We start from the raw sequence: 22,661 nt of genomic DNA on the forward strand, positions 1-22,661 counted from the left end.
GTGTGTGTGTGTGTGTGTGTGTGTGTGTGCGTGTGCGTGTGCGTGTGCGTGTGCGTGTGCATGCACGCAGGCATGCGGCCGCTGCACTATGCTGCCTGGCAGGGTAAGGCGGAGCCTATGAAGATGCTGTTGAAGTCCGGTTCTTCACTCAACGGCCAATCAGATGAAGGCCAGATCCCCCTTCATCTGGCAGCCCAGCATGGACACTATGATGTGGTGAGAATCACTCATACTGAAACGCCTGCTTCATACTGGGTTGTGCGTCATCGGGTCGTTCATCTAAAATCGTAGATCTACAAGCTCACAACATAGCCATTGCGATGCGTTGTATGAGGTTATAGATTGCCATTTTTCTCTGGGCGACACCAGTGCACAACAAAATATAAATCAGGCTCAACTAAATTACTTGCTCCTCAGTGTTCATTTAATTTTACCTCTGTACTGTACTATAGCTCTGAGTAAAGGATAAACGCTCTGGAAAATTGCCCGTGGCTTGACAGAAGAAGACAAACTGAAAATGCAATAAGCATACACAGCTTCCAATACATATTCCAGTTCATATTAGGAAAAAAAAAAGCAATAAAGTTCCTGGTGGAGATTTCTTTTTTCTTTTTTTTTTTTTGTGCATTTTTTTTCTGTGTTGCAGACTATAAAAGCAATATATTTTTGCAGTGCGTAATGGAGCTGCCACCATGCTTGAAAGAATTTCATTGTTATTTAGTTTCAAAGGAGAATTTCATTGTCACATGGCAATGTCTAAAAGGCTGTTACAGAGGCACCAGAGAAGCCTTTTCCTGCTCTGTTAACCTCTTACTGTACTGTTGATACCCCAGCATCCGTACTGTGGGGAAGACTTCATCAGAAAATCGACACGCGTCACGGCAGCAGAAAGCAAAAGCTTTCCCCATCACTACAACAGGAAACTAGCACACACTAGCATAGAGCCCTGAGGGACTCTGCTCTACCAGGGTTTAAGTGGTTAAAACACAAACTGTGGCAGAAGCACTGAAGGTCTTTGGCAAGCTGGCTAATTAGGAAGCGAAATGTGACAGCTCCCTTAACCACAGCAGCTAAAACCTTCTTAATCCCATGATGGAAAACACTCTCTAAACACGTTACAACAGTAGACCTTTGAAATCTCGAACGATCAGTTGATGATTTCGTATAAAACTATTACTGAATATAAAGTGTTTTCCAGGTCATTTTTTACAGCGTGTTAAATAATTACAACCCCCATTTCCTGGTCACAGTGTTGCGTGATGTGAATAGCGTATTCTCCCAAATCTTTTCCCAACCGCTCCGTCTCTCATTTCCATTCACTCGGTGCCACAGCAGTCTCTCGGAGGTCATTTTACACAGCACCAATTTGGCATTCCTCCCAGGTTGCATTCTCTTAAAATCGCTTCAACACTGTAAAATCCCGAGATAAAATTTTACTCTGAGAGTGTACCCTTGTACAAAATGCACCCTTAAGGGTCCGTTTGGTTGCATTTGTGCACTCTCCGGAGGTACAAAATGGATAAATGAACGCTCATGATTCTACTACGGTAGGACACAAATTGGCATGGGTGATTTACAGCTATTGTTGTACACAAACACACACACAGCCCATTAGGGAACTTGCGGGGCACAGTTAACTCTCTGAAATTGCAACCAGAGTGTCTTATTGTATCGCCTCACGACTGTTTAGCGTTGTGAATTACCATTTTACAGTCTGTTGACAGGTGCGAGACTGCCAAATATGGAAATCTCATGATGTTAGGTAGCTATCATCACGGGAGGGCTATGGGAATGTAAGTGCATTCCTCTGCCTGAAATCAACTTCTTCAACCTTTTTATTAATGTTAAAGCTGGAGTTGTAGGCACACTAAAGACTCTCTTGTGTCTTGTCGGGTCTTGCTTGAAAAAGTCATTGATCTAAAGTGACCACCTGGTCAAGTAAAGATTAAATAAAATAAAATAATTGGAAATGTAAAGCAGATGCTGAACGTGTATGCGTTTTTTTTGTAAGATTAGTTTTGAGGCTTTTATTGGGGACTCGAACAGGACTCGAACCCGCGGCACACTGTCAGGCATCAGAGCCTATGTGGTATGCACCTGGACCGGTAGGCCAGCGGGCGCCCCGACATTTTTTTTTCACAGCGGGTGACAGCCTGGCGTATTTTCCAGAAGTGTGTTATTTGTCTATGGGACCCGGCAACTACTGCCGATAGCAGTAGTGGATAGCAGATAGTGGAAAAGTGGGCGGAGCAAAGTTGTCTAAAAATATGAAATATTTTATCTTTTGGACAATATCGTCCGGCGATAGCCAATCAAATTCATGTGTTGTTTTGTTTACCCAATGGAGGACATGCGGTAATGACGGCAGGAACGCCCACTAGGAGATTTATATCGACCAGCGTCGCCGGCTGAGACCCGCTGTTAAATCGTCCCGTAACTGTAAGAAAGTGTATCCTACCAATGTGGTGGTTCTTGCTCAGGCGTTTCCAGTTCTCATAGCCAAGGTTTAGATTTGCTTTGCTAGCATACATTTCCTACTAATACCTTATTTGTTACCGTTCCTTGTAAACATCACAGTATAAAGCATTAACTCAAACAATATATCTGTGTGTGTGTGTGTGTGTGTGTGTGTGTGCGTGTGTGTGTGTGTGTGTGTGTGTGTGTGTGTGTGTGTGTGTGTGTGTGTGTGCGCGTGTGTGCGTGTGTGCGTGCGCGCGTGTGTGTGTGTGTGTGTGTGTGTGTGTGTGTGTGTGTGTGTGTGTGTGTGTGTGTGTGTGTGTGTGTGGGTGCGTGTGTGTGTGCGTGTGTGCGTGTGTGCGTGCGCGGTGCGTGCATCAGTCTGAGATGCTACTGCAGCACCAGTCCAACCCATGCATTGTTGACAATGCAGGAAAGACTCCTCTGGACTTGGCCTGTGAGTTCGGTAGAGTTGGGGTGAGTATCTATACAGCACACACATCATCATCTATACATTTTACATTCAACACATGTATTTTTTCTTGCTCAAGAGCTTGACGGTGTAATGATATACTGGAATGCAGGCGCAGGTTTCAAGGGTGTTTAATAACTCCAAAACAAAGGTAAGTCAGGCAACAGTAGTTTAAAGCAAAGTTCATATACTGTAGTAAACAAAGGCATACACGGACGGGACCGTGTGGAGCTGCTAGGCTCTAAGAGTGTCAAACAATACTGCCTGAAGCAGAGTGGAGGAGGGGTGTATATATAGGTGAAACTAATGAGGGACAGGTGCGTGGAGCTAATAGGCAGGAGATGAGGACCTCTGGAATGAGGACGTGGGCGTGGTCGTGACAGTACCCCCCCCCTGACGCGCGGCACTGGCCGCAGGACGAACAGGGCCTGGAGGCCGACCCCGAGGGCGTGGAGCGGGTCGATCGGGATGATGCTGATGGAAGTCCCGGATCAGATTCGGATCCAGAACATCAACAGCTGGAACCCAACAACGCTCCTCAGGGCCGAACCCCTCCCAGTCCACCAAATACTGAAGCCGACCCCCACGGTGCCTGGAGTCCAGAAGGGTTCTGACAGCATAGGCAGGCGCGCCCTCTATGTCGAGAGGAGGTGGTGGGGTATCGAGGGGGACAGCATCAGCCAGGGGACCAGGAGTCACAGGCCTGAGGAGGGAGACATGAAACGTGGGTGAAATGCGGTAATGAGCAGGAAGTTGTAGTCTGTATGATACCTCATTGATGCTCCGCAGGATCTTGAAGGGACCCACAAAGCGCGGACTCAGCTTCCGGCAGGGCATACGAAGTTTGAGGTCCTTGGTAGAGAGCCAGACTCGATCTCCCGGCTTGTAGACCGGAGTGTTGCTGCGATGACGGTCAGCTTGCTCCTTTTGTCGGCGGATGGCACGCTGGAGTCGGACATGAGCTGCACTCCACACCTCCTCAGAATGACGGAACCACTCATCCACAGCAGGGGCCTCTGTCCTACTTGAGTTCCAGGGGCACATAGGAGGCTGGTAGCCGAAGACGCACTGGAAGGGAGTCAGACCTGTAGATGAGTGGCGGAGGGAATTCTGAGCATACTCAGCCCAGGGAAGGAACTTGGACCACTCAGCCTGCCGGTCCATGCAGTAGCTGCGTAGGAACCTCCCCAGTTCCTGGTTGGTCCTTTCCACTTGCCCATTAGACTGCGGCCTGTAGCCAGAGGTGAGGCTCACTGCAACCCCCAGTTTCCCCATGAAGGCCTTCCATACACGTGAGGTGAACTGAGGGCCACGATCTGAAACTATGTCCTCCGGAAGGCCATAGTGCCGGAACACCTGTTCAAACATCACCTCTGCTACCTGGAAGGCAGTGGGGAGACCAGTGAGAGGAATAAAACGACAGGCCTTGGAAAATCTGTCAACTACTACCAGCACGGTGGTGTAACCGTTAGAAGAGGGGAGATCAGTAACAAAGTCAATGGACAGGTGTGACCAAGGTCGCTCAGGAACAGGAAGCGGAAGTAGTTTACCAGCTGGAGCGTGTCGCGGGGACTTAGACTGGGCACAGATGGAACAGGACTTTACATAACTACTGACATCTTGGACTAATGTGGGCCACCAGTACTTCTCGGAGAGTGCTTGTGTAGTGCGGGTAATACCTGGATGTCCAGTTGCCACAGAAGTATGCGCCCAGGTTAGTAACTGATCCCTCACAGTCATGGGAACATAGGTGCGTTCGGGAGGACATTTTGCCGGAACAGGATCTGCTACCTGGCCCTGACGAATCTCCTCCTCGATGTTCCAGAGCACGGGTGCCACAATGCGAGAGGGATGGATGATGGGACTAATTACAGCTGGAAACTCGGCTGCATCATACATCCGAGAAAGAGCATCGGCCTTGGTGTTTTTGGAACCCGGTCTAAAAGAAAGGATAAAGTCAAAGCGTGAAAAGAATAGAGCCCACCTAGCTTGTCGTGAGTTCAAGCGCTTTGCCTTTTGGATGTACTCCAGGTTGCGGTGGTCCGTCAACACCAAGAATGGCTCCTTGGCTCCCTCCAACCAATGCCGCCACTCCTTCAACGCCTTCTTCACCGCCAGCAGCTCTCGGTCACCTACATCATAATTTCTCTGTGCAGGATTAAGCTTTTTAGAGTAGAAAGCACAGGGGTATAATTTAGGTGGGTTACCTTGTCTCTGGGAGAGGACTGCTCCGACACCGACCTCTGAGGCATCCACTTCCACCACAAATGGCAAGGCGGGATCAGGGTGCTTCAGTAGGGGGGCTGATGTGAAGCAGTTCTTAAGACGGTTGAAGGCGGCCGTTGCAGCTTCGTTCCACGGCAATTTGCGAGGACCTCCCTTGAGGAGAGATGTGAGGGGCGCCGCTACAGAACTGTAACCCCGTATGAAGCGGCGATAGAAGTTTGCGAAGCCTAAGAATCGCTGCAACTCCTTCACCGTAGTAGGTCTCGGCCAATTCTGCACTGCATCCACCTTAGGCTTCTCCATTTTCACTCCCTCTGGGCCAATTACGTAACCGAGGAAAGAGATAATAGATTGATGGAAAAGACACTTCTCTCCTTTGGCGTAGAGGTGGTTGTCCAGGAGACGCCTGAGAACCTCACGAACATGTTTGATGTGCTCCTCCATAGTGGCTGAGAAAATCAGGATGTCGTCAATGTAAACGACCACCTGGCGGCCCAGCATGTCCCTGAAGATCTCATTGACGAATGCCTGGAAGACAGACGGGGCATTAGACAATCCGAAAGGCATTACCAGGTACTCGTAGTGGCCGGTAGCGGTGCTGAAGCCGGTCTTCCACTCATCTCCCTCTTTGATGCGGATCAGGTTGTAGGCACTACGAAGGTCCAGCTTGGTAAAGACACGAGCCCCCCGGAGCTGTTCTAGAGCTGCTGGCACCAGAGGAAGAGGATAACGGTACTTGACAGTGACGTTGTTCAAGCCCCGGTAATCAATGCAAGGTCTCAAGCCACCATCCTTTTTTGCTACAAAGAAGAAGCTCGCTGACGCAGGAGAGGTAGAAGGGCGGATATAACCCTGCTTTAATGCCTCCTGGATATACTCCTCCATGGCCTCGGTCTCAGTGACGGATAGGGGGTAAATATGATTACGAGGAGGAGCAGCGCTGGCAAGCAGGTCGATGGCGCAATCCCAAGCGCGATGAGGAGGAAGACAAGTGGCCCTTTCCTTGGAGAAAACCTCACTCAGGTCCTGGTAGGCCTCAGGGATGGTGGGCTGAGAAGCAGACTCTGGACTTTCCACTGTCGTAGACCCACATGATAAGGAAAGACAGTTTTCACGACAATAGTTTGACCAGGCTGTAATCTCCGGCTCCGTCCATGAAATGGTGGGGTTATGAAGTTGGAGCCAGGGGAGACCGAGAGTGATCTTGTGGATCGGCGCTCTAATCACAAGCAGTGGAATGCTCTCCCGATGCATAGCGCCTACTGTGATGAAGAGGGGACTGGTGATGTGGGTAATGGTACCGTCACCTACAGGTCTGCCATCGAGAGCTTGGATGGGAATGGGAGTGATGAGATTGTGAAGGGGTAGGTGAAGGGACATAGCAAGGTCCTTATCAATGAAGTTCCCTGCAGCCCCGGAGTCCACTAATGCTGTAGAGACATCACATGAAGAGCAGCCATCAACAGTAATCGGGACCAGAAAAGGTTTGGTACTAATAGCTGAAGGTGGGGTACTCACGTCAGTAGTAGTAGTAGGTGGTCTCAGAGGGCTGTCTCTCTGCTCTCTGCGGTTAGTGTGCGACGCCGGTTTCAGTGGACAGTCTGCAAGCTGGTGGTTCTCAGCTCCACAGTATCGGCAAAGACCCAGCTGGATACGGCGACGTCGCTCAGCCGCTGAGAGACGGACAAAATCCACCTCCATGGGCTCCGGAACAGGCTCAGAGTTAGTGGTGTTTGGCGAAGGGAAGCGAGAAGGTCTCTGGCGCTCTCTGAGTAGGTTATCCAGGCGGATGGCCATGGATATGAGAGCATCCAATGACAGGTCTTCATCTCTGCAGGCCAGCTCTGTCTGGACCTCCCTCCGTAACCCCTTTCGGAACAAGGTGCGCAGAGCTGGTTCATTCCAACCACTGGATGCGGCCACGGTGCGGAAGGTGAGTGCATATTCAGCAGCGGTACGGGAACCCTGGCGTAATTGAAGAAGCCGCTCACCTCCATCCTGGCTCTCGGGTGGATGATCAAAAACAGCTCGAAACTGATCCAGGAACAAATCATAGGACCTGACCTCAGGCCCCCTATTCTCCCAGACAGCAGTGGCCCATTCTAAAGCCCTTCCAGTCAGGAGAGAGATGATAGTAGCCACTTTGGAGGCCTCAGACGTGGGGGCTCCAGACTGGTGGGCAAAGTACAAGGAGCATTGTAGGAGGAACCCCTTGCATTTTGAAGCGGTGCCATCATACTTGTCAGGAAGCGCTAACCTGCCAGTAGTTGGAGGAGGAGGAGAATCCGGCGGAACAGCATGTTGATCCGCGTTAGGAGCTTGTAGGTTCGGAGCGGCTAGCTGTGAAGCCGCCACGGTGGTGGTCAGCTGTTGGAGTTGGGCTAGAACCTTATCCATGGCTGTGCCTAGCTGATTCAGCTTAATGTTGTGTTCACCAAGGACACGCCCCTGTTCACCAACAACCCTCTGTAAACCTGCTGCATCCTCCATTGAGGCAGTATTCTGTAATGATATACTGGAATGCAGGCGCAGGTTTCAAGGGTGTTTAATAACTCCAAAACAAAGGTAAGTCAGGCAACAGTAGTTTAAAGCAAAGTTCATATACTGTAGTAAACAAAGGCATACACGGACGGGACCGTGTGGAGCTGCTAGGCTCTAAGAGTGTCAAACAATACTGCCTGAAGCAGAGTGGAGGAGGGGTGTATATGTCATAGTATATTAGAGAAACAGCACATTCGAGACGCGGAGCACTCGTGGTGCGGCACGGGGCGGAGCAAGCGGTCGCCACAACAACGTACTCCAGGCGGTGCGCCGCTCTATTGTCCACGACACTGCGAGCGGCTACCGAAGCCCCCCTGTGTCCACGAAGCCCAAACGAGTTACGAGGCCCCCCTGGGTCCACGAAGCCCCAAGCGGCGCGAAGGCCAGCGGACCTTGGTCCTGCTCTTCGCCCCCGAGCGCCGCAGTCGCGAGTGGCCGCGAAGAGCGGGCCAGGGCCGCGCGGCCGGCGGAGCGCCGCGCGAGTTACGAAGCCGTGGTGAATGCAATCGTTATATTTATGCCCAGGCCGTAAGGCCTGGGCAAGCGCACGTTAAACGCCCTGTCCAAGTGACTACAATGGAGCTAATGGCTAGGCTAGGCTAGGCTAGGCTAGGCTAGGCTAGTAAATAAAGAGTAAACACTTCCGGTCTGCGGCGAGTTCAAAGCGTGACGTAACTCTCTTATATACACTCTGGTGAATGGCAGAGCAGTGGCTGACGTCGCCATCTGGTGGTGATTAGTGTGTGGTGAACGTCAAAACGAGTGCTCCTTGACAACTTTTACTGGTTTCTTGAACATACTGTAACATATATATAGGTGAAACTAATGAGGGACAGGTGCGTGGAGCTAATAGGCAGGAGATGAGGACCTCTGGAATGAGGACGTGGGCGTGGTCGTGACAGACGGGCTTGTCTTGGTTTCTGCGTGTGTGTGTGCGTGTGTGTGTGTGTGTGTGTGTGTGTGTGTGTGTGTGTGTGTGTGTGTGTGTGTGTGTGTGTGCGTGTGTGTGTGTGTGTGTGTGTGTGTGTGTGTGTGTGTGTGTGTGCGTGCGTGTGTGTGTGTGTAGGTGGTTCAGTTGTTGCTGAGCAGTAACATGTGTGCTGCTCTGCTGGAACCCAAACCTGGAGACCAAACCGACCCTAATGGGACTTCTCCTCTGCACCTGGCCGCCAAGAACGGACACATAGACATCATCAGGTACACACACACACACACACAAACGCACACACACACACACACACACGCACATGCACACGCACACGCGCACACACACACACACACACACACACACACACACACACACACACACACACACACACACACACACACACACACACACACACACGCGTGTGTGCACACACTCAGTTTGCCATGTCTAATTAATTACAGTGTTGATGAGTGTCCTCCTGAGCAGAGTAATAAGGGAGTGATACCGTAGCACAACAGGGAGAACAGCCTCCACTCTCCACTTAATGACTAACATGCTTCAGTCAGTCTAATAATGTGTATTATACACTACAGTCAACACACTGTATCAGATCATCTATCTATAAATGCGAGAAGTCTCTGCGTGTCTGTCTGTGTGTCTGTAATCCGCGTATCTCGAGAACCGTTCGTCCCACCGGCTTCAGATTCGGCACGCGCGTTCCCCGCCGCGGCACGGAGTGCAGTGCCGGGTCTCGACCCGACCCGACGCGTGGTTTTCCCGAACCGGCGCGAAACGTTCGGAATCTCCTTATGCGGGGTTGATTGTTGACATCAGGCTGTTCCGGAGGAAATCGGCGAAAGCTCTGACTCATTGTGACATCACTTCATAAAAGGCTCTGACATCACGTACGCCACATGAGTCAACAAAAAATCTCTGTGAGTGTGTATGTATGTATGTAATCCGCGTATCTCGAGAACCGTTCGTCCCACGGGCACGCGCGTTCTCCATATATGGGCGTTCGTCCCACGGGCACGCACGTTCTCCATATATGGGCATAAAATGAATGCCCCCATATATGGGCATAAAATGGATTGCAGACAGACAGATACAGATATCTCCATATATGGACATAAATGGACAGAGGCAAACAGATGGTCAAAGATCTCCATATATGGGCATAAAATGGACGCAGACAGACAGATACAGATATCTCCATATATGGGCATAAATGGACACAGGCAAACAGATGTTCAAAACGGGTCCTATGACAACAGGTATAATGAAAACAGGTATAATGGGGTTTGCATTAAAGGGCGGGGCATTCATTCCCTATTTACATTGTTCCGAGTTGGCCAGCAGGCATCATAGCCTAGTATGTGGTATGCGCCTTGACCACCCAGGCCAGCGGGCGCCCCTTGATTTATTTTTTAACATTGGGGGGGCCCTATTATGATGCTCTTATGCCCACATCTTATGCGTTACTTATGCCCACATCTTATGCGTTAATTAAGTGATACCGTCACCATCTTATGCACAGTCCTTATTATGCAAGTCGCGCTGGGCGCAAGCAGTTAAAGTTTAAGACTCTGCAGCTTAATTACTGTAACACATGGTGGAGTGTTACTATGTTAATTCCTTGACATGAAAAGGTTTGAGAACCACTGTACTAGTAAGGCTTCAGCTGTCGATGACCTTCCTAACGATTATCCTATTGATTAAGCAAGTAGGTTGGAGTGGCTTATTGTCGGTATATCAGCCCAACGAGGGTGTCTATCCCCTTTTCAAAGCGTGAGTCCTGTGGGAGATGGACCGCCACTCCCTGCCATCAGCTCCCATAGCTTAATGCACAAAGTTAACACATCAGTCATGTTACTGAGTTGGTGTTGCTCTGGGATCAAACCCAAAATGGTACAGTATGTTTCAAAGGCGAGTGCTCTATCGACTGAGCTACCCAGACATATTGATTCTATACATATTATTTATACGTTGTAACATTGTAATAGATTTTTATAATTGACTAAATCGATTAGTCTGATTAACCAATTATGCCCTGTTTTATTCAGTACTTTGTCAAATTTGTGACAATAGCCCATCTGTAAGTTTGTGACTCATTGTGAGCTTGAAGATCTGCTATTTTACTTTGATTTAAGTTGCATATATTTGATAAAATATGAAGTCAATTAAATTGATTAGCTGTTGCAACCTTTGCAACCTTACTGTATATCTATAGCCTATGTCTCTGTCTGCGAATCTAACAGCATATTTTTGGAGTGACAGTTGTACTGACAGATGTCACGGTTAGATAGAGAAACAGTCAGATCGAGAAACGGAGCACTCGTCGTGCGGCGCGGTGCGGAACAAGCGGTCGCTTTGAGCCACAACAACGTAGCGTCGGCAGGAATGATAGCGCCTCACCCCACGGAGGTTAGGGTTAGGGTTAGGGTTAGGGTTAGGCATAGTTTCACTGAGGTTAAGGTTAGGGTTAGGGTTAGAGTAAGGCATAGTAAGCTAATGGCTAAACACTGCCGAGCTAGGCTAGTAAATAAAGAAAGAGAGTCGCAAACGAGTGACGTCAGCGCCTACACTAGTGAATGGCTGTTGTCGCCATCTGGTGGTGATTGGTGTGTGGTGAACGACAAAACAAGCGCTCTTACCACGATCTGACTGAGTTACCCAAACTGACTGTAACATATATATATATATATATATATATATATATATATATATATATATATATATATATATATATATATATATACATATATATAACAAGATAGAGAGAGAGAGAGAGAGAGAGAGAGAGAGAGAGAGAGAGAGAGAGAGAGAGAGAGAGAGAGAGAGAGAGAGAATAATGCCTGTCATAGAGGCTGTCTCGGTCTGTCTGCCCTCTAGAACTGACACTGATAAATGACACTCATTAACATCACACACACACGCACGCACGCACACACACACACACACACACACAAACACGCAAGTAAGCACAAACACACAGAGACATGCCGACAGACACATAGGCATACACTCAGAAAAACACAGACAAGATGACACAGACAGACAGAGAGACAGACAGCAGACAACAGACAGACTGACAGACAGACAGACAGACAGACAGACAGACAGACAGACAGACAGACAGACAGACAGACAGACAGACACACACACACACACACACACACACACACACACACACACACACACACACACACACACACACACACACACACACACACACACACACACACACAGACAGACATTAGGATAATGAATGTGAGTTTCTTTGGGATAGAGTCAGGTTTAACCTCATTTGTTCCCATTAACCTTTCATCACTTTGTGACCTTTCTCTGACCCAGTCCTTCCTCTCATCATTTCCTCTTTACATTCTTTATCTCTCTCTCTCTCTCTCTCTCTCTCTCTCTCTCTCTCTCTCTCTCTCTCTCTCTCTCTCTCTCTGATGAATGAACTAGTGAGTCAAAAGTAACAAAAGGGAATGACAGTAGCCGCAACAAAAGCGAACAAAATCTGAGGGGAATACAGGGAGGTAAAGAAATGTTAGACATATTTGACTATTAGAGAGGTCCGGACTCGGGAGTTCAATTCAAATGCACAATGACAGATATTAATATGAAACACTGATATATGTCATTCTGCTCTTAATGTAATTCATGTTCTTAAGTTTGTGAAAAAACAATGTTGCAAATAAAGTTTCCGGTACATGTCGATTGAACAATTCTCTTTCCATTCTCCTTTTCACCTCCTTCACAATGTTCTGTTCTGTTCTGTTCTCCATCCATCCTTATCTGCTGTTCTGTCTTCCACCGCCCCTCCCTGTAATCTTGTCCTCTGGGTTTTCATCCCACTCTGTCACTCTTATAACTTCTCCGCCTCTCTATTTTAACTTCACTGCCTCTCCTCTCTCCTCTCCTCTTCTCATCCCGTTATCTCTGTCCTCCGTCCAATTCGCTCTCCTCTCCTACCCTTTGCTCTCTTTTCTAATGGCATGTTTATTCCTCCTCCCTGCTGTCAGACTGTTGATCCAGGCAGGTATAGACATCAACAGGCAGACCAAGGCGGGCACAGCCCTGCACGAAGCTGCCCTCTGTGGCAAGACAGAGGCAGTGAGACTCCTGCTGGATGTAAGTGGAACTGCATGAAATGATCTCCTACCTTGTGTGTTTTGTTTTTTAAACGGAAATATATGATCCTAGACTGGGAACACCAGGTATTCTAGATAAGCTCTAGCCGTGAGTGTCAGTGCCTCAAGAGATGGACTAGTTTATTTGACATTTCAATACTAGAGGATGAGTTGCACCTGAGATGCAGCATTTTCATTTTCGAGGGGGTCCTCGGCCAGGGAATCAAAAGTTCCCGGTTCGATCCCGGCTCCTCCTGACACTGTGTGTGTGTGTCATTGAGCAACGATCCTAATAGTTAGTTAGATAAATAAATAGACAGACAGACCTTTATTGAGCCCAAGTAAATTCAGTTGTCATAGCAGCACTGCAGTAAGGAAGATACAGAGATACTCGTACGGTTACAGAACAAGTGCAGAATAAGTAATAACACTAATTTCATAGAAATATAAAATAAATCCTACATATCTGCAAATACTGTATACTTGGCTAATTGATCTGTCTAGAGTCTTTATATATCAGGGAATGTCACCTTTGCATTCCAAGTAAATCAATTTAAGATCCAATGAAGAACAACTGCACTAAAAAGTGGTTAACCAGTATCTTAACTGTTTACCCAGTATCTGGTCTCCGAATCATGCAATGGGTTTGTTGAGTCTTTCAGGGTGAGACCAATCTCATTTGTATGTTGGAACGTATTTGATATCTTATAATGGATCAAACAAAGATCTCTTTTGAAGTTAGAGGCAGAGGATTATTATTCCAGAGAATGAGAGATTAGGCCTGCATCTATTCCTATCTTTTACTGTAGTTGTTGCTGATCATATTAGATGTTGTGCTACTATACATGTCATTTCCCCGTGGCCAGCTTGCAGTTCTATTCAGTTACTAGAAGAAATTGCCTGCAGCTTCTCCACCATAATAAGATACCATGTCAAGGTCATTATGTGGGAGGGTCATTCGGGGCAAAATCAAGCCGAGAACCGATATCATCTCCCGAGCATATTTACATTATTCAGCAGACAGCCCACTCAGCTATCCATATGAATAATGGAGAAGATGTATCATATCTGATATCTCTGTCCCTTCTGACTTTTTTCTTTTACATCCTACTTTTTGTATCTCTTATAATTATCTCTCGCACTCGTGTTGTGTTTGTGTTATGTGTGTGCAATGAACTGTAAAGATGATTCTCTAGTCTAAACCAGTGGTTCTCAACCTGGGGGCCGGACCCCAAATTATTTTGGGGGGTCCCCAGATGATTAACTTAATGTGCAATGTTGTTTTCTCACTCAACAGTAAAAAAACAACATAAATTTCAAGTGTATAGAGGATTTATGCAAATTTCTAAAGTGCCAATTTAAGGACTTTTTAATACCTCTAAGTGACAAATTAAACATTGGACAAATTGTCAAAGGCAGAAATAGTGAAAATAGCTGATAACGCGAGGCGTTGTGAGCATGTACTGTAGATCTACTATTTTCACAATAGAACCATGTTATACAAAATGTAATTCCTCAACTCTTAGTGCTCGTCAGGGTGGTGGTGGGGGGGGTCCCCAGTTAAAATATGGTTATTTTGGGGGTCGCAGCCTGAAAAGGTTGAGAACCACTGGTCTAAACCAACCACCTTGTTGCTGTGTCCCACAGAGTGGTATCAACGCCACAGTGAGGAACACATACAGCCAGACCGCCCTGGACATAGTCTACCAGTTCACTGCCACCCAAGCTAGCAGAGAGATCAAACAGCTGCTCAGAGGTAAGATGGTTGGAATGCATACTGTAGATAGATGATACAGTAGATCAGGGGTCTTCAACGTTTTCAGTGCAAGGACCCCTTAGTTGAGAGAGAGATGAAGCAGGGACCCCCACAACCTTTTAATAGATTCCATATAGTTACCTCTTTTGACAGCACAATCTTCAGTGTATTTTGGATTCATGTTAATTTGTGTTTTCAGATATTTAACCACATGAACTGTCAATACTTAAAACACTTGTCCTTTCACCTTGTACTTAGTCTGCTCTTTTTCCCCTCTACACCAAAGCTGCGAGGCGTTGTGAGCTTGTAGATCGGCTATTTTCGGCTAAAGTTCTCTGAATATGGACGCTAGGGTACAAGTGGTTAATATAAAAAAGGTTTCTATCACACAAAGATTTGGAGGCCCCCCTGTAGTAAGTCTGAGGATCCCCTGTTGAAGACCTCTGCAGTAGATGAATGGGTGGTGGTGGAAATGGGGACGAAGGAGTAAGAGGGAGAAAACTGCATTCTCACACCCGGGTCGTACTACAGTGATGAGTTGCCAAGCGCTGGATGTTTGCGGATGTTTGATGTGACGAGGCTTTTCTGTGGCATGTTTGCGAGGACGTGATTTACAATTCCAAGCCTATCGCGTTACAGTACAACTCTCTAAAGTGCAGAGTCAGCAGAAGCGGACTTGAACTGCCAGAGGGAGTTTAAGGGGAATGGTAAAAGACCGCGAGCACTACAGTAGCCTGTCAGTTTCCTGCCACGTGGGCAAACAACATCAAAACACCTAGGCAAAGATGGAACAGAGATGGAAGGGGGCAGAGTTGGAAGGGTTGGAGGAATAGATAGGGAGAGCTTCTCTAATAATATACACCAGTATTCATCAGTGTATCTATTCAGCTGAGAACCACCAGCACTATTAGCACAAAACATTCTTCCTGATACACATTCATTTTTTCCGTCATAGCTCTTTTTTGGTCCATTTATCTATGTAGGCTTATCTATGTTTGTTTCCAGATTTAACACATTTAATGAACGTGGGGTATATTATTCATAACCCATATCAGACCCCAAGGAGTACCCAAAGGCGTACACCCATTTGAGGTACACTGACATTCTCTGAAAAATTCTCATTGTTACAAAATGGGTAAATTAACACACACTGGATTTTACTGTTTAGCCTCTACAGAAGGGAATGTACCTTCTTTTTAGTATGAACACTATGATTCAAAATACCCTTTAAAGGGTACTGACACATCTGTGAGAGGATACAGACATAAATGTTTCTCCCCTTTATTTTCTGGTGAAGTGAAGGAAGTTGAGTTGAATGACGGTCTCTTGAGATGTCTCTTATATAATGGTGTGATTGTCTGTTTTCACGAGTTTCTCTGTGAACAGGACAGGTTATATTGATGATATTATAGATAACATTATGAGTGACAGTAATCTGTATGCTCTATACTGTACCAGCCATTCTAAACATGGGGGCAGCAAGTGGGCCGCCAAATCATTGATAAAACACAAGATCTTAATTATAATATAAAATGTAATGTAAATGTAATGGTACTTCTTTATAACCTTGAAACATGTTGTTGTCACTGCAATACCAATAAAGTTTAAATATGCACCGCTGGTTCTGTTGTTCCGAGCCGGAACATGATTGACATATATTATGTGTTTATAAAAATCTGATTCAATTTGATTGAATGTTATGTTGAATCTCAGTGCATGCTTATTTCAGTTGTTCTAAGTTGTCATACATGACTATAAACATTTATAATTACATTATAATGCCTTATAAATGTCCTTATGATGCAGACCCAACCTTAATATACAGCCTTGTCATTGTGTGAAACCAAACCACTCTACCATAGCTGCCCTCTCACATTTTCTGTCTTATTTTCTGTTTTTCTCCTACACACTCTGTTTCTGTTTTTGCTCTTGGAATTTCCTCTCTCTCTCTCTTTCTCTCTCTATCTCTCTCTCTCTCTCTCTCTCTCTCTCTCTCTCTCTCTCTCTCATAGATGCGTCAGCTGCTCTTCAGGTCCGTGCTCTGAAGGATTACTGCAACAACTATGACCTTACCAGCCTCAACATCAAAGCAGGAGACGTTATCACGGTACACACACACACACACACACACACACACACACACACACACACACACACACACACACACACACACACACACACACACACACACACACACACACACACACTCACACACAAAAACAAACACAAACACACACACACTCACACGTGCGAGCGCAGGTATGTTCACACACTGAATAACTTGTACAATGTTTGTATATGCATCATGCACACCACACACATGCACAATCATTTGCGTACGCACACACACACACGCACACACACAGTGACAACAAACATTCACATGCACACACGCAGGTATGCACACACACATGCACACACGCAGGTATGCACACACACATGCACACACGCAGGTATGCACACACACTGATTAGCTTGTACGATGTACATGCTTGTACAAGCTAACTACAGTACGTACACACGCACACGCACACGCGCGCACACACACACACACACACACACACACACACACACACACACACACACACACACACACACACACACACACACACACACACACACACACACGGTCACTCACGCATGCACGCACGCACGCACGCACACACGCACGCACGCACGCACGCACAAACCAGTTGTGAAATCAAAGCAGGAGGGTTGTTTTGCTGGAGTTCAGTGTAATGTTTGATCCTTCATTGGAGCTCATTGCGTGACGTTTAGAGGTTGTCAACTCCTCTTCTATGGCTCTCCCTCTAGCTGTCAGGCCGAGCCCCCCAGAGTTCACACACAACTCTCATTAAAAAGTCATGCTAGCAAGCCGGTACCACAGTGAAACGTGTCACAGAGCTCAGTGTCTGGTCATGGCCTTGAATCTGCTATTCTCACATGGGTGTCCCTTCATGTCCTCCGAAGAGCCGTTACCAGACTGACACAGATATCCCACAGAAGCATCAGACATTTAAGACCGAGAGCTTGGTCCTCTCTTACGCACATGTTGCTCTGGATGTGTGCAAAAGGCTTGTTTTTCATTATTCCACACTACTGCCCTTCCACTCCCAAGAAGAATTATTTGGAAACCTGGTGCTGAAAACTGTTGTAAGGCAGGATAGATAGATTACGGAGACTCGTAAGCAGTAGCACTTACAGTATTGTTTGCAGACTGGTATGAAGCAGGCCACCTCTGTGTGACACTAAAGCAGAGACCCTAGAGGGTGCTGCAGGATGTGTTCTATTATGTGCATCTAAAACACCTGTGAATAGTACTGTTACATTTATTTACAGATTGTTGAATCTGCATTTTCAAAGGGGAAGATTACATAGCCTACTGTACGTTAGGACTTTGACCGTGCATTTTCTCTGTGTACTCTCTTAAGCCTATCTCAGTGGTTTTCAACCTTTTTCATATCAAGGTCTGTTATTTATTTGGCATTTGAGCCACAGGCCACCATTTGATGAGATTCAGCCTCTCAGACCCAAAACTTAGAATATTCTTTTATCGTTGAATAGGATTTTTCCATGCTGTATTGATTTGGTACCATAGGACTGACAACAAGTCAGTGTGTAGACTTCTTGTAAATTAAGTAATGCAGGTGTTTAACAATAATTTCATTTTATGATCTCAAGAGTTAAAGATCTACGAGGGTTCATTTGGTTACCAACTCTCCATCATTTAGCTGGGGACCACCTGGAACCCCCTCAAGGACCACTGGTTGAAAACCACTGGCCTATCTTACTATTTGTGCTTTTATGCTTTACCCAATTATTCTGCATATGCACTCAAGCATACACTCAAGTGCCGAGTACTAACACTGAGCATTTGTCTGTGTACATACAGTAGTATAAATAGCAGTCTACCAGCGCGCAAAACAAAAATGATATTCATATTTATCTGTGGACTGGCTCCAATTTAACTGGGAGAGATCCTATGATTATGTGCACTTCAACCTCAATGATTTCAGCGAAAGAGCCATTTTTATAATGTGCTATTAACACAACAGTACCATTAGGTCAGTAGCAGGAAGCAGCCCATTAAACTGAGGCCATTCATTGTCTGCTGCTGTAAACATGTTTAAACGTTTAACATAAAGGTTCTGGAGCAGCACCCCGACGGGCGCTGGAAAGGCTGCATCCATGACAACAGAACAGGAAACGACCGCGTGGGCTACTTCCCTTCCACCATGGTGGAGGTCATCAGCAAGAGGACAGGTGCGTGTTTCTCTCCCCGGTGTGTGTGTGTGTGTGTGTGTGTGTGTGTGTGTGTGTGTGTGTGTGTGTGTGTGTGTGTGCGTGTGCGTGCGTGCATGCACATGTGTGTGTGTGCGTGTCTACAGTACGTCGGCCTGTGCAGGTTCATAGTGGTCATTTGAATTCCGGTGGTGGACAAAGTACTCACATGTTTTACTTAAGTAAAAGTATCAATGCTGCGTTGTAGAAAATAGTCCTGAATGCAAAATGTACTTGAGTAAAAGTACAAAAGTATTGGCATCAAAATATACTTACAGTACAGAAAATAGCAGATCTACAAGCTCACAGTGCGTCGCGATGCCATGCCACGCGTTTGAGCTTGTACTGTAGATCGGCTATTTTCAAATAGCCTGGGTATAAAATAGGTCTAAAGTGGATTAATGTATGTTTTATAATATAATCATTTACATCTGCAAAGTAACTGGTAACTAGTACGTTTCTAATAATTGTAGTGGAGTAAAAGTGCAATATTTGGATCCGAGATGTACAGATGTAGAAGTAAAAAGTATTGGAAATTGGAAATACACAAGTACCTCAAAATTGCACTTAAGTACAGTACTTAAGTAAATCTGTTGAGTTACTTTACACCACTGTTGAATTCCGACAGCAGGACGTGAGCCAGCGTGAACGTAAGTTTCAGGTCATTAAGACGTAATGTGTGATAGTCTCTGACTGAAGAAGATGGACGTGGTGCTGTAGATGAAGACCACCAAGGAAGACACAAAGGATTTCAGAACATAGATGTGTGTCATCTGTTGACGCCGGGAAAGAAGAGGATGTTTTGTGAGCCTGTGTCTGTGCATTCTCATCCATGTTACCAAACAAAACACTGCTACCAATCGCCTATGGGCCATTATTGTAGTTCTGCACACACTAAGTATTTTCTCCATCAAATGTGCATGTCTCCTAAAACCACCTATACCACCCAGGGGCATCACAAGGGGTAGGAAAGTGGGACTGAGTTACCAGGGCCCAAGGTGGAGGGGCCCTATAGTAACTTTAGCTATTGAAAAATAGCAGATATACAAGCTCACAGCGCGGCACCGAGTGCCACGCTGCGAGCTTGTAGATCTGCTATTTTTGAAAAGTCGTAAAAATGTGCGCAAATCTTTGAATATGTATTTTTTAAGCGAACATTTGTAACTAAAATTTTGCTTCCGGGAGGGGTCCCTGGTACTAAATATTTTGAGATGGGGGTCTAGCTGTGGCCAAATACATCATCTTGGGGGTCCTTCACATGAAAACGTTTGAGCACCACTGACATAGAAACATAAGTTTCTTGCACACATTGTCACGATTTTTCAAAAATAACAGATCTACAAGCTCGCAGCGCGGCACTCGGTGCCGCGCTGTGAGCTTGTATATCTGCTATTTTTCAATAGTTAACATTCATGGGGGGCCCGCAGTGAATCCTTGTACCCAGGGCCCATAATTTGGTGTGACGCCCCTGATACCACCATACAGTATGTCAGCATTTTAGCTGTCTTTGTACCGTGTACTGTGTTTCTCAAGGCTCAGAACCCAGAGCCATGAGATCGCAGTGTCAAAGACAAAGAGCAACAATAGAAGTCGTAGTATTTGTTTTGCGGACTCCAGCCTCTGTGCAAAGTTTTGGGTCCTCCAAGTGCGAAATCATTTTGATAATCACTACTTGAACACATTCCTTCACTGCCATTCGTTTTGCCATCTCAGAGTGTCATGCACCGCTCAGCCACTAGAGGCGCTGCTGATTCTTTTAACTGTCTATTGGTGTGTCTGTGTGTCAGGTAGTTTATCTGTTTGTGAATCTGTCCCTGAGTGTCTTGTTCATAGCATATCATACATGGATTTGTATGTATGTACTGTATAACAGTTTGTCTGTCCTGTGCCTCTGTCTGTCTGTCTGTCTGTCTGTCTGTTTCTTTTTGACTGTTAGTCTACCTTCGATCCTTTCTAACTGTCAAAATGCCACTTCCTTCTGGTGTCAGTCCATGCTCTCTATTGATCTTTCCATGGCTTTAACTCTCTTACATCCATCTGCCTCCTCTTGTCAGCTCTCTCTGATCACTTCTGTCCCTTGTGGAGGGTATCCTTCATATTAACATTCCATAGTAGTTGATCTGGAGCAGTGGCGGCGGTCCTGGCACATTTGGTGCCCCAGGCAAGGCTAGCTCATGCACACACGCAAGCAAGCACGCAAGCACATAGACACAATGTTTTAGTGTATTATGTTTTGCTGTTGATCTTTTTAAAGAAAATAGTCAGTTGGATTGCAGGCAGTATTTAGCTACTGGGTAATATTGACACGAACTAGTTATAATCCCAATAGTGAAGCTGTTTATGTCGTGCTTGAGTTACCTATACGTCTAACCAAGAATACCTTTGCAAAAAAAAAAGAACACAACAAGCCGAAGCTCCCACAAATACACTGACTAATGAGTCCCAAGGCATGTCCTTTCATGAACACGCACACGCACACGCACACGCACACGCACACACACACACACACACACACACACACACACACACACACACACACACACACACACACACACACACACACACACACACACGCACGCACACACGCACACACACACACACACATACACAGTGACAAAACAAACATTCATTCAGAGGAAATGTCTTTATAATTTGTACAATACGCCCCCCCCCCCCCCCCCAACATTGAATGTACGGCAGAAGTCAGAGTTATTGCAATATGAAAGCATTAATAATGCGTATAAAATGTTTCAAATGAAACTGCTGAATAGCTGAACATAGCTGATAGCTGATCTATTTAGCATAATGGGCGGAAATGTCATAAAGCACAGGGAAAGCCAGTAGTAACCAGTCTGTTGAGAGTAGTTAGAGCCCATTAAGGTCCGGGATTTTTTATTTGCCCTGAATCCGTTTGCCTTTCCCCTGACGCAGCTCAGCTCAGTGGCTGCTATCATTGCGATCATCATGACTTTGACGATCTCCGAAACGTGCACGCTATGGAAGGAGAACAATGTCACCTTTCTTTATGAGACTTCCACCGCCATCCTAGGAAAACCCAGAGGGGCCAATCCATCCATCCGTATATATATATATATATCTACACATTCACGCTTCTTCATCACTTTTGCTTTTCCACTTCTCCCCACTGGCTGTCGGTACGATCACCATTCCATCCCACTCTCTCCTCTTGTACCATCACGCCATTGTTGTCACGGTAACTTTCTCACACGTTAACCACACGCTGTTTGATTTGTGATTTCGGCATTTGTTTTTAATTTCTCCTTCTTTTGTTTCCTTCTCTTTTTTGTAATTTTCTGTTTTGTCGTTTGTGGGTTTGTTTGTTTGTTTGTTTGTTTGTTTGTTTGTACCATGGCGCTGGCCGCTGTCGGCTGTGTTGTGTGCGTCTGGTCTCGGTGACTGTATCTAGGTTTGGCCAGCACAGTCATTTGCACCCAACAGTTTCAAAAGATACCGCTGGTTCCCCCGGCGACGGTTGCCCCTGCCAACGTGGTAGTCAACGGCAACGATCCCACGTTCCATCAGATCCATATCCTGCCTCCACCGCCTCCTCCACCACCACATTCCCATCAGCCACTGCTTCCACTTTTTACTTCCTTTGGCTATAACAGGTCGCCCGTGACAAGCCCACAGGGAGACACACCCACTGCCCCAGGTACACACCCCTTTTTTCATATTATTATTATTATTATTAATAACTAAAGCTTCAAGGGATGCTTTCATTTATCCAACCATTATAGCAGTGTATGAATATATGCAAAATTCCTGATTGGCTATGTGAAATCCTCTAATAGGCATTAGATGGGCTTAGCAGAAGGCATCCATTAAAGTTTTCTGTTTGGGACT

General features: G+C 46.2%; 1 protein-coding gene across 1 annotated transcript in view; it reads left to right on the plus strand.

Moving 5' to 3' along the window:
• Nucleotides 1–22,661, plus strand: part of caskin1 (CASK interacting protein 1) — a gene marked incomplete at its 5' end in the record, with an annotated part of 152,900 nt that overhangs the window by 102,376 nt on the left and 27,863 nt on the right. Inside the window, 8 exons of the mRNA XM_080724917.1 lie at nt 71–216; nt 2,839–2,934; nt 8,763–8,893; nt 12,653–12,761; nt 14,408–14,516; nt 16,529–16,623; nt 18,662–18,779; nt 22,225–22,470. Coding sequence (XP_080581043.1) covers nt 71–216; nt 2,839–2,934; nt 8,763–8,893; nt 12,653–12,761; nt 14,408–14,516; nt 16,529–16,623; nt 18,662–18,779; nt 22,225–22,470 — 1,050 coding nt within the window. The remainder of the gene's footprint in view (nt 1–70; nt 217–2,838; nt 2,935–8,762; nt 8,894–12,652; nt 12,762–14,407; nt 14,517–16,528; nt 16,624–18,661; nt 18,780–22,224; nt 22,471–22,661) is intronic.

The sequence above is a fragment of the Nannobrachium achirus genome (genome assembly GCF_963921795.1).
Source record: "Nannobrachium achirus genome assembly, chromosome: 4".
Lineage (NCBI taxonomy): Eukaryota > Metazoa > Chordata > Actinopteri > Myctophiformes > Myctophidae > Nannobrachium > Nannobrachium achirus.